The following is a 12,326-nucleotide window of genomic DNA, read 5'->3' on the forward strand; positions in this document are numbered from 1 at the left end:
AATGTTGTGTACCTATCATCTTTGTTTTAGCTGCAGTTTTAAATGTACATTATTCCACTTCAATGTGTGTAAGTTTTTAATACCCTTTCAGAGGTACATTCAGGATTTTTGCATTCTCTACAGTGTTTGCATTCAATGTGAAAGTAAGATGTCAGCAAGGATAAAATGAAGCAATTCATGTTTTAATCTTTTCTTTACTTTCCGTAGGTCATAAATGTTTATTAGCAATCACAGGATCATTTTATTGCAGCACATATCTTCCAGATCTTCAAATAGCTCTGCACCATATCTATTTAAAGATTAGAAGATTCATCCCCCATAATAGATTCTTTTTTTTAGGCAAGTCATCCTGTAATTAAAGAAGCCAACCCAAGTTGCTCAAATCTTAAGTGCACCATCATAAGTCTGAATTAGATTACACCAGGGAGTTCTATGCTGCTTTGTGAAATGTTTTCAGACTCTGAAAATGGACATAGGTTGTGTAATGCCCACCAGGTCCAGGTGAGCTTCAACTGATTCTTATGCATCAGTCAGTTGTTGAAGTTACTAGTCCTAGTTTTCCAAGCCATAGAGGAGACCTATCCTTGCATGACTGTGAAGTTATCTTTGTATTTCAATACAGGGCCTCATTTCTTATTAATGTGTGGTATTCTCTGAACCTCCTTGACATTCTTCACATATACAGTACATACAATGGATTCAGACAATATTCAGACCCCTTCACTTCCTACACATTTTTTGTGTTGCAGATTTAACTTTAAGTGGATAACTTGCCATTTTTGCCCATCAATCTACATTCCATAACCCATAATGACAAAGTGAAAACATGTTTTCAGAAAGGTTTGCAAATGTAATAAAAATCAAAACCTGAAATCTTTCATTTGTATTTAGACCCTTTGCTGTTGTACTCCAATTTGTGGCCAGGTGCCTCCTATTTGCTTTAACTATCTTTTAGTTGTAGAACTTGACTGGAGTCCACCATTGGCAAACTGAATTGACTGGACATCACTTAGAAATGATGCATGTCAGAGCAAAAACCAAGCCAAGCCATGAAGCTCTAGGAACTCTCTGTAGAGGTTTGCCATGATCTGCAGATGTCTGCAAGTGTGGCTAAGTATTGGGAAATCCAGGATTCTCTCCAGAACCCACAGAGACCATCATCTCTGGAAAAACTCTGGGATGTTGTTGACCAGTTTCCACACCATGGTAGTAAACTGTGCACAGAGAGAAGACTACTTGATGGCCTACGTTACAAAAAGTGTTTAAAGCTATCTACGTCTAAAATAAATGGTATATCAAGGTCAAGATTATCTGTTTAAAACACTAACTTTAGAGCTACATTGTTACTGTTTTGGATATGTTTGGGATACTCCTTGAATGTGTGTAGGGCCACATGGTCCAAATGTGTTAACTTCTCTCTTTGGTCGGCATGGACTGATATTGAAAGTGCTTGTATCGCTTAAATCTGGGGTTTGGTGATGGTTGTGGAGGTGAAAGGAAATTTTCTTTTCTTTCATGGAAACATATTATTTTGCCATTTACTTTGAAAGTTCCATTGTATGTGTGCTTATTTGATTGAAATAAATATTGAGCACACAAAAAAGCAGCAAAGGGCTGCAATAACCTTAATAAGTTCTTGAACAACATCAAGAAATTGTTCAACATATTAGGAAACAAAATTAATTTCCTTTTTACCAGTTTAGGGTAGTATAAGACATCATATTCCAATTTAATTATGACAGGTGGATTAGGATTTTTCCCATCAGTCAAGACAAAAAAATGCACAAGCCATGTAGTATAGGACACCATAACAGACTTTTCCTTACCCAATGTTATTCCATCTGGGGTTACTGCCAATATTACCTTCAATGGGTTATGTCTAATATTAGATCTGACACTAAAAGAAATACAGAATGTGCAAGAATTGAAAACCAGAGTGCTCTAAGTGACTGTTGACAGTTCAAATCTTGTCCTGGATATATTTTAGATATCTTAAAAAAAGATATATGTGCACAATGTACAGTTTGTAGCTGGAATATGGCATGCTCAAATTGAACAGAAATACATTTTAAGAATAGTTGAGGTCTATTCTTTATCTGAAATTTTAATTGAAATGTTACCTTCCCCTCATCCTCTGAGATCACCTAAAGTTAGCTTACGATGGCCTGCGTTATGATGGCCAGAAGCACTTGGTAGAATATCCTCATAGTTTTGATACTTGTCTGTTTCTTAGATCGCTCTTTTTTTGATAAACACTATTTCCATTGCAGGGTATGCATCATGTATAAGACAGGAAACAAATCTAAACAGTATGTCAGGCCATTCCAGAGCATATCTTCATATACTGAAACAAATCAGAAGTCAGAAACACGTACAGTGACTTCAGTTTTCCAAACTCTTCATTTTTTTCATATTTTGTTATGTTGAAACCTTATGCTAAAATTGTTTAAATTCATTTTTCCCTCATCAAATAACACTCAGTAACCCAAAATGACAAAGCAAAAACAGGATTTTAGGAATTGTTTCGATTATCTGAAAAATAAAAACTGACATATCACATTGACACAAGTATTCAGATCCTTTGCTATAACACTTGAAATTTCTCTCAGGTACATCTCATTCTATTGATCATCATTGAGATGTTTCTACTTCTTGACTAGATTCCACCTGTGGTCAATTCTTTATAGGAAGTCCCACAGAGTATCAGAGCAAAAACCAAGCCATGAGGTTGAAGGAATTACAGATCTGGGGAATGCTACAAAAATGTTCCACAGGACTGATGTTTCCCAAGAACACAGTGTCCTACATAATTCTTAAATGGAATACGTTTGGAACAAACACAACTCTACCTAGAGCTGGCTGCCCAGCCAAACTGAGCAATCGAGGGATAAGGGTCTTCGAAAAAGAGGTGAACAGGGATCAGATAGTCACTATTGCTGAGCTCGAGGTAACTGTTTTGAAATTTTCAGAAGGACAACCACCAACAAAATCTAAGCTTTGTGGCAGAGTAGTCAGATGACACTTGAAAATCCAGGTGGAGTTAGCAAAAAAGGTTCTCAGACTATGAGAAACAGGATTTTCTGGACTGATAAAACCAAGATCAAACTGTTTCTTCCCAGTTCTAGGCATCATATCTAGAGGAAACTAGGGACCGCTCATCACGTGTGCAATACCATTCCAATTATCAAGTGAGCTGTGGAGTTGTTCTTCAGTAGTAGGAACTGAGAGACTAGTCAAGATTGAGAGAAACCTGAATGGAACAATTAACAGAAATATACTTCATAAAAACCTGCTCCAGGGCATGCTGGACCTCAGACCGGGACAAAAATTCATATTCCAACAGGACAATCAATGCAAGCACAAGGCAAAGGGAACACAGGAGTGGCCTGGGGACATCTCTGGGAATAACCTTGAGTTGCCCAGCCAGAACATAGACTTGAGCAAAATGAAACATCTCTGAAGAGACCTGAAAATAGCTGGCCACTGACAGTTTTCATCCAACCAGACAGAGTTTGAAAGGAAAAGAATGGCAGAAAATCCCCCAAAAAAAGATGTGTGAAGCTTGTTGCGTCATACCCAAGAAGATTTGCAGGCTGTACTTTCTGCCAAAGGTGTTTCAGCAAACTAATAAATAAGAGTCTGAAAAATTGTGTCAATGTGATATTTCAATTTTTTTATTTTTAATGAATTTGCAATAATGTCTAAACTCCTGTTTTTGCTTTATATTATATTATATTAATACTTGGGTATTGATTATTGCTTTATAAAGTAAAATGAATCTAAATAATTTTAGCAGAAGGCTACAACATATCAAAATTTTTAAAAAGTGAAAGGATCTGAATAATTTCTGAAAGTACTGTGTGTCCTTAAGATATTGAAAGAAAAGAAAAAATGAGTCAAATAAATAGAATTTCTCTGTACTCTTTTAGTTGTTATAATACTGAACCTATAAACCTTTAAATATGTTAACATGTCTGCTAAAACAAAAATATTTTTAATTTAGGAATAACAAATTGACAGACTGGACTCGTATTGTTCTGTCAGTAGAGATAACTTCAAATTTGAAAAATAGAGTAGGTGAATATTTAGGTCAAACTATTAGATTAAGAAGTAATGTTAATATTACTGCTCAGTAATTTGTATATTGACTGAATTGTTTCTGATTTTTACTTTTCCTTTGATAGAATCATTAGTGTTCTATACATATATCGTGTATGTTTCTAGTATTTACTTCCGATTTCAGAGCTCATTAGGTCAGTGTCCAAAACCTAGCCTGGGGCCTCATGCATAATGGCATGTGTAGAATTCACACTATAACATGGTGTACAGACAAAAGCGAAAATGTGCGTATGCACAAAAAAATCCAGATGCATAAATCTGTGTGAACGTCAACTTCCACATTCTTCCGCTCCATAAATCCCGGTCAGCGTGAAAAGTAACGCACATACCTGCTGTCCCGCCCCATCTCCTCCCAGAATTATGCCTCTTTGAATATGCAAATCAATATAAACTGCCCTTAAGCTCAGCATTCTGTGAAAAGGCAATGGCAAAAGCACTGGGGAAAATAGAAAAATTTTAGCGAATAGCAAATGGAGGCAAGGAAAAATTTACTATTTGTTGGTTTAAACAGTGATATAAACAACAAAAGTAAGTTGATCAAGTGACATAGAATGTTGGAGAAACTCGAAAGCTCAAGTTCACAAAGTCGCACAGCGCCCAAAATAAAAAAGAAGTTGTTAGATATCAAAGTCGCCATGAAAAGGCGAGTCGTAGCCCACCGTCTGAGTGTCATATGAAAGTTCAGAGAAAAGAAAAAAAAATAGGGACACAGTGAGAAAAAAGCTTGAAATGTCAACTTTAATCTCAAAATTTCCACTTTAATCATGTAGTTTATTTTGTCATTAAAGTAGAACATCATAAACGGCATCTTTAAATCGTTTAATTTACTAGTTTCTCAAATCCCATCGTAACTACAGTAGCACGTTAAATGCTTTGTTTTGTATGTGTTCTTCTATGTCCTCTAGGTGTATGAATCACTATGTGCTTCTTAAACGGGCTTTCTCTTCCTCCGAAAGGACACAGAATCCTTTACATTTGTGATATTACAGCTCTCTGAATAATTAAAATACTGAGATGTATACTTGATATCATTTTCATGATGATAGGAGTTAAAGCACATTGTTAAACATGGGAACACGGTGGTGCAGTGATAGTGACGACCTGGCGCCCTGTCCACAGATTGTTCCTGCCTCCTGCAAGATGTTTCCTGCGCAGTGCGCGACCTTCAATGAAATAATTTACAGGAAAGTCTCTGAATCATTTGTCATATGGGAGCAGTTCAAATAGCGCATGGTTGAGGCAGCGTATGCTTGATGCTCTATACCGATAATTCTCTTTCCGATCAGCTGCTTTAGCGCTGTGATTTCACACTCAAATACAGTGGGATAAATACACCGAGTGGTGCATTGAGAGGAACAACACTAAAGCAGCTATGGTATTTGGAATATTTTGGCCATTCCGTGGACCATTATTTTGTCACAGGTTAATTACAATCAGATGCCTTAAACTAATAAACAATATGCAATTCATTTCAGTGTGTATGATAAAGCCTTGTCATGGATGTGGATCTGAAAAAGAAAGGGAAAATGTGCGTGGCTTTACGGCAAAGTTTAGGTTTTATACATCACGATTTGAGCATGGAAATGGGAGTATGCAACATTTTTGTGCGTACGCACCATTTATACATGAGGCCCCTGGTCATTGTGTGTAAAGAATGTGCATGTTCTCACCACACAGACCAGGTACTTTTCTCATCCCAAAGATCTTTATGTTAAGTTGATTGGAAACTTCAAACTACCCTTGTATGATTGAGAGACTCCTGTAATGGAATGGCCCCCCAGTCCAAGGCTGGGCTGTACTGTTCAGGTAACACTGCCAAGACAGACTCGTGCTCACTATGACCCAGAGCTGGAGTTAGCATGCCCAGAAAAAGGAAGGATGGAAAGTAATTGTTACCATGCAAGTAAATGAGAGTAATGTCATTTTACATGATTCATTTCAAAGTCAACTGCCTATTATTCTGTAAAACTTTTTCTTTTCAATCATTGGAAAAACAAGAACAATCATCTTTACTGCTGTGGCAGAGAAGGAGTAGGCAGATGGCATTATGGATGTGTTAAAAGATTAAAAATTAACCTAGACAGCATTTGTGTGCTTTTCTTTATAGCTCCACATGTGCCATTAAACTTGGGAGTTTCACATGGGCAGGGTCAGGTTACTTGTTTCTGTAAAATTTTCTTACAGACCTGTACTTTGGGTGCTTGATCTATAGCTTTATTTCTAATAAGAACTTGCTAAAACAGAAAACTACTCTCATATTCAGATGAACCAAATGCATGCCTACAGTTAATGTCATGGGTGAGTTTTATTTTTTGTATTTACTAAATCTACAAAAAGTCACGAGTTTGAACAGTCTGGCCTTTAGGTGCATAGCAATGTTCTTCTTTTTTGCTTTAGCCTCCCAATTAGATAAATGATAGATGGACGCTGTTTAGTTTTGCTGGGGTGATAGCACATAATTCAATACCTAATTAATGATAATTCGCTATTACCGATTTTGAAATGTTTGTTTCCAGCCTCATTACACTCTGGCCTTTAATGGTCACTGCCTGCTACTCAGAGCAAAGACATTTTATGGGTAATTAAAATGTTTGAGAAGTCTTCAGCACATCAGATCTTACAAATATTTTTGCTGGGTTGCAGTTTATTTATTCTTAAGGGTTTAATTCTTATTTAATGAGATTTACGGACACCTTGTGTGAGTTCATGTCTGTGTTTACAGTTTAGGCCATGCTAGGTATGTGAATTCTCTGATCGACTCCTGTATGTGTTGTATTAGAGGATAAGTTCAGAATTTTTCAAACCAGTTATTTCTTCACACTTATGGTATATATTGATTAACCACATGAAATCCTATTCACAACTGGAGCATTTTTTGCACAAATTATGTGCATGTTGCGATATAATATATGAATTGTTCACAATTTTCCAGATTTGTCATCACATGCAAAGAAAGACTGTGAGCGACTGCAAGTGTGGATTTTTTCAGTGAGTATTGTCTAGTTGTCTACAGAATGGAGACAGCAATTAATTTAATTATTTCAATAAAACGACAAGAGAAATTTCTTGAAGTGAAATGGAAACCATGTTCTGGGAGTGAAAATTTGGGAGACGAACAGTCATGTGATGAGCTCAACCGGTTTTCTTTTGAAATGGCTGAATCTCACAATAATGTTTCCTTTTTTTCCCTAAAATGACACAGATACCTTGTTGTACAATATACAGCATGTGCAATCTCAAAATACAGATCAATTCTTTTTGTTTGATAAGGATTTTTTTCATGTTTGGACTTGTGCCCCTTAAAGCCCATTTTAAATCACAAGAATGGGCATAGTATTTAGTATACTAAATACATAGTATTTTTCACAACCTATGAAAAAGGATTCACTTAAGAATTCAATTTTCTGTAAATTAATATATACCATGACTGGAAAGACATAAATGATATGTAAAACACCAAAATGATATGTAAAACAGAAAAGGAGTTGAAATTATTATTTTGCCTTTTTTATTTAATACATAACAACAACCAAACCTTTTTGGACTGAACATCAACACAAAAAGGTGAATGTCCAAAATTAATAGTGTGGGACACATTTTATTATCAAAAGGCTTTGAGCTCAAAAACTTGTGAAGAACTTTCTCTCACAATTCATCTGAGAGCGGAAGATTTCCAAAGCCGTATTCTCACAGATTTCCTTCCGATGGTCCTCAAGTAACTTCTCATACTTCTCCCGTGAGCCGTCCTTAGCGTTGTTCTTCTTGAAGGCGTAGTAGGGGCTGTCCTCTGTGATGTTCAGGTGCTCTGAGATGTAGGGCCAGAGTCTAGAGCAAGGCAGCAGTGCAATCACCATGTATATTTTATTCCTCTCTAATTGTGCCACTCTTTGGTATGAGCTCACATACTCGGCGACGGCTTCATTGGGCATAATGCTGTCTGTGTTCTTTTGGGAGTGAAACATAACAAGGAAAATAGAAAATTAAAGAATTTAGTAACAAAGGAACAGATATTGTATTGATAATGCACCACATTTGTCATTGCTCTTTCTGTACTTTGAGGTTTCTATGCTCAGTGGCTTAGTGTAATTGTGAAAATGATTATCCACATGCACAATGGAGCAGTGTCATTTTATATATACGGTATTTATGTAAGCAAATGTACACATATATATATATATATATATATATATATATATATATATATATATATATACATTTATATATCTATTGTGCATGTGGACAAGCATATATATGTGTGTGTTCAATGTTTGCTGTCATGTGTACATAGTATATTCAGATTTTTTCTTTTATGTAGTATAATAAAAACAGCAAAAAACATTTCTAATTTCATTTACCTGAAACTTGTCACTTGCAGTGCAAAAATAAACTAAATTGAATTGAATTGATAAGGTGGGGGGGGGGCATGACTTCTGTTACCCAGATCCAGAATTCCAGAACATTAATAAATGTAGGCACTGTTTCTGTGGTCTTTGCACATTCTTCTTGTATCTCACTAGTTTCCTCCTGGTATTCTGGATTTATTCACATTGCAAAGACATGGCCATTAGGTGAATTGATGACTCTAAACAAGCACAGTACAAGTGAATATCTCCTGCAGTGGCTTGGCTGTCTGTCCAGAGTCGGGTCAGTCTCTTAAAGGACAGGACTGGTACTTTTCAAATCAAAGTTATGTTGTCCTAAACCTGGTATATCTCAATTTTCCCTGGGAAACTGTGTTCTTAATTGAAGCATTTTACAAAATGACATGCCTACAGGGTCTCAGCCAAAATGCGAAAACAAAAGTCATGCTATTTTTTTTTTCCTGTGGAAAATTAAAGTACACCATTACTATGAAAAAGTAACTTTGACTTAAAAAAAATAGCAAACTTAGACTGCATAGAATTTCATAATGAATGTATAGGCATCCCATAAGGGGAATAAAATAAATTTGTCAACTCATGCAACACCATTATGTGCTTAATTTGTTTACCTGGAACAATGAACATGTTATGTGATTCCATACTTATGGGATACCCTGCACATATTTATATTAAGATCTATATGTGTAAATTCATACAGGATATATTCTATTGATCATGTTTATTTTCATACTAACTCTAAACCCATTTTTTCTGTTACAACAGTGCACTCACACACATAACCAGGCTTTCTAAGAGTGGAGGCAATGTGAGCTCCATGTCTTTTGGATGTAGGAGGAAACCCAGGTGCCTGAAAAAAAAACCCAATTTCAGCTACTGGTAGAACATGCAGACTCCCCACAGATCAATCTGAAGTCTGACCCCAGACTCATGTAGGTGTGAGGCTACCATTCACCTAAATAGCTAGGGATTCTATGTGCTCCACAACAAAATGGGAACTGACCACCTTGTGCCTATAATTTTGGAGGTGTTCACTGGTTTAACACAGCACTAAAGCTAAAAATGTTAAGAAGAATAAGAACTGACATTTCATTGTAGAGTATACAGTATTGTGAATGTGCATGTAAACATGTTTTTGTATAAGGTGTGTTTTATTTATGTATATACAGTGGATATGTTATATTCTATATATAACAGACACTATAATTGAAGAAACTGTAATGAAGACGCATTCTGACATCATAAAAATAAACTCACATTTTACACTGGTTTATACACAAAGCATTAACTTTTAGAAAAAAGCAGTCTGATGGGTTGTGTTGATGAAGTCTTTTGATTGTAGTTTGTTTCCCACACTGTGGGTTTCTTTTGAGTTTTAGTTCTTTCTTGGGACAACATTCAGAAACTAGTAAGCCTCCCGGACCACTGTAGTTCTTCATGTTTATCTTTATTATAAACTTTACTATAAATTTAATCTTTACTATATTAAGAGAGACATCTCTAGGCAAAAGCAAAAATGTTTCTCCTTATAGCTGACCCTTACACGTCTGTCCTTTTATTCATTATGCTAGACTACATTTTCCACCGGGAGCTGCCATTATTGGGTTTCAGCTCATTATGGAAGATATTCTTATACATATTCACATTTATTTATTTTGCCGACACCTTTATCCAAAGCAGCTTACAACATTTGAGATACAATTGGTTACATTTCTTTTCTTTTTCCAATTGGAGCACAGGCAGGTGAAGTGACTTACTCAGGGTCATACAGTGTCAGTGGCAGCATTTGAACCCACAACCTCAGGGTTTGAAGTCCAAAGCCTTAACCACTGCGCTACACATATCCACATGCACTCATCTATCAACCTATCAATCCATTGCATACCACACCCAACCCATTTTAGGCAGGGTCTTGGGGTGAGCAGCACTGGGCGCAAGGCAGGAACATTCTGCTTAGAATATGTAGGAGGAAAGAAGAGGGCTTATAATAAACTCACATGAACTTGCAAACTTTACACAGACACTGGCTTTGATTGAACCCAAGTCTTTAGAGCAGACATATTGCTACTGCATTCCTGCAATATAGTTATTTATAAAATACTAGTGCAAGAAGTGGATATGTAAATATGTATTTTTCTTTATGTTTTGACAATTAATATTCATTTTTGTTATATATTTTCTTAACTATGTTAGATGTGCTTTAGCACTAAATATTTTAGTATAATTACTGACTATTGCCATTATTTAACTTTTGATATAACCTGAATGCTAAAGAAGAACAGAAACAAAAATAAAATTATGGTGTTTTACCTTTAGCCTTGTTTCTATCAACATTTCCTTGTAAAATCGATAGTAGCCATCAGCTATGTGGCTAAAAAATTCCTTCAGATCTTCAGGCAACCATGGCTCCTTGACCACAGTGCTCAGGATGTCATACACAGCTTTGATATAGTAGACATCTTGAATTGTCATATTAGTATAGCGCTCTGCCTGCAAGGTGTTCAGGTTCATATCAGTCAAGAAGTTGGTGTTTATTATCAGGTTCACAATGTCCATGCTGTGGACCCACAGCAAGTCATACAGACTGAGCTCTTCTTGGTTCTCGATTGGCATCTCAGAAATCAAAACGTGAGCTTTGAGTTGCTTTGCTGAAACTTTGACTTTATAACCTATTATACCTTCTTCTCAATCAAAACAGTCTTACATTTCTTTAAATCTGAGGCTTTAACTGAAAGGCTTCCTCCAATGATTACCTAGAAGAGATATGAGATGAGCAGAGAAGAGAGGTATGCTAATGGTAAGGCAGAGAAAGATGATGGGTTTATATAGTTACAGGGGAGGGGAGGGATGGGCAAAATACAGAAGAAAAAGAAAGAGATGTGAGATGAGGTGGAGATGTGAACTTAACAGAGGGAGGTGTTTACAGCACATAAAGAGAAGAGAGGAACTAGAAATGTCTGTCTGGTAATAACTTTCTGTATTAATAATGAAACAATGATGTTCAGTCACAATCAACATGACCTTTTACTTTCCATTCTGCACTAGAACTAGCAGCATTGATTTACTCCATAGTGGATTACATTATTGAGAGTCACTTGAATTTAAAAGGAATGGATTGAATGTCTTCAGGATGGAGTAAAAGATTTCTGAAGAGAAGCACTTCCATAAAGCCAGTTCTCTTTTGAGTTCTGATCAGCTTTCATAGAATTGCTGGAGATCTGTTATTTTATTTACTTATTGTGAGAAGTAGCATAATGGAAATATGGATGAGAACATTTTAGCAGAATAAAGGTTTAGGATAAGAACCAGGAAACTGTGAACCACTTAACAGGGTCAGTCGGAGAAACTGGACTTTTGCAAAATATAGATGGTCAACAAAAATTTGTGAGCCTCAATTGCCTGTGATGTATAGGACTGAAGAAACTATGCATCAGATTATGAAGCACAAAGTCATAGATACAAAGATTATTTTTGAGGCTTTTGTGTTACCAGTTTATTGTCCGATTTTTTTTATTTTTGTACTGGTACAATGAAGATTTGGAAAACCAGTAGGCACAATTTCCCCAGGACCAGAGAAATCAGAAACCAAAAGCAAGACATTTTAGCAAGAAACCATACCCAATATGCAAAACAAGAATCAAAGTGCAACAAAAACAAGCAACGTTTTAAATTCCTTGAATCGTTTAGAATTACTAACTAACTGCACTAAAGTTTAAGTAACCAGTCTATAAAATAGCATACCACCATCTTAGCAGCAGTTTGATGACACACACTGCAACTTCTGGCAGCCGCACAGATGCAAAGGGGAGCCTTTGCCAAAACATTACA

The 12,326-nt window shown here is 36.1% G+C and overlaps 1 protein-coding gene across 1 annotated transcript; it reads right to left on the reverse strand.

Moving 5' to 3' along the window:
• Nucleotides 1-7,612: 7,612 nt before the first annotated feature.
• LOC114652578 (uncharacterized) lies at nt 7,613-11,281 on the reverse strand. Its single transcript, XM_028802953.2, has 2 exons — nt 10,809-11,281; nt 7,613-8,063 (listed from the first exon to the last, which is right to left on the reverse strand). Exons 1-2 carry the CDS (start codon nt 11,109-11,111, stop codon nt 7,740-7,742), a joined length of 627 nt encoding a protein of 208 aa, XP_028658786.1. The 5' UTR covers nt 11,112-11,281; the 3' UTR covers nt 7,613-7,739.
• Nucleotides 11,282-12,326: the final 1,045 nt, after the last annotated feature.

The sequence above is a fragment of the Erpetoichthys calabaricus genome, chromosome 5 (genome assembly GCF_900747795.2).
Source record: "Erpetoichthys calabaricus chromosome 5, fErpCal1.3, whole genome shotgun sequence".
In the NCBI taxonomy this organism is placed as follows: Eukaryota; Metazoa; Chordata; class Cladistia; order Polypteriformes; family Polypteridae; genus Erpetoichthys; species Erpetoichthys calabaricus.

Coding starts and splice junctions, on each gene's coding strand:
- LOC114652578 (XM_028802953.2), bottom strand. CDS start 11,111: ATGCCAATCGAGAACCAAGAAGAGCTCAGTCTGTATGACTTGCTGTGG. Junction 8,064..10,808: donor TGATAGAAACAAGGCTAAAG/GTAAAACACCAT, acceptor CACTCCCAAAAG/AACACAGACAGCATTATGCC.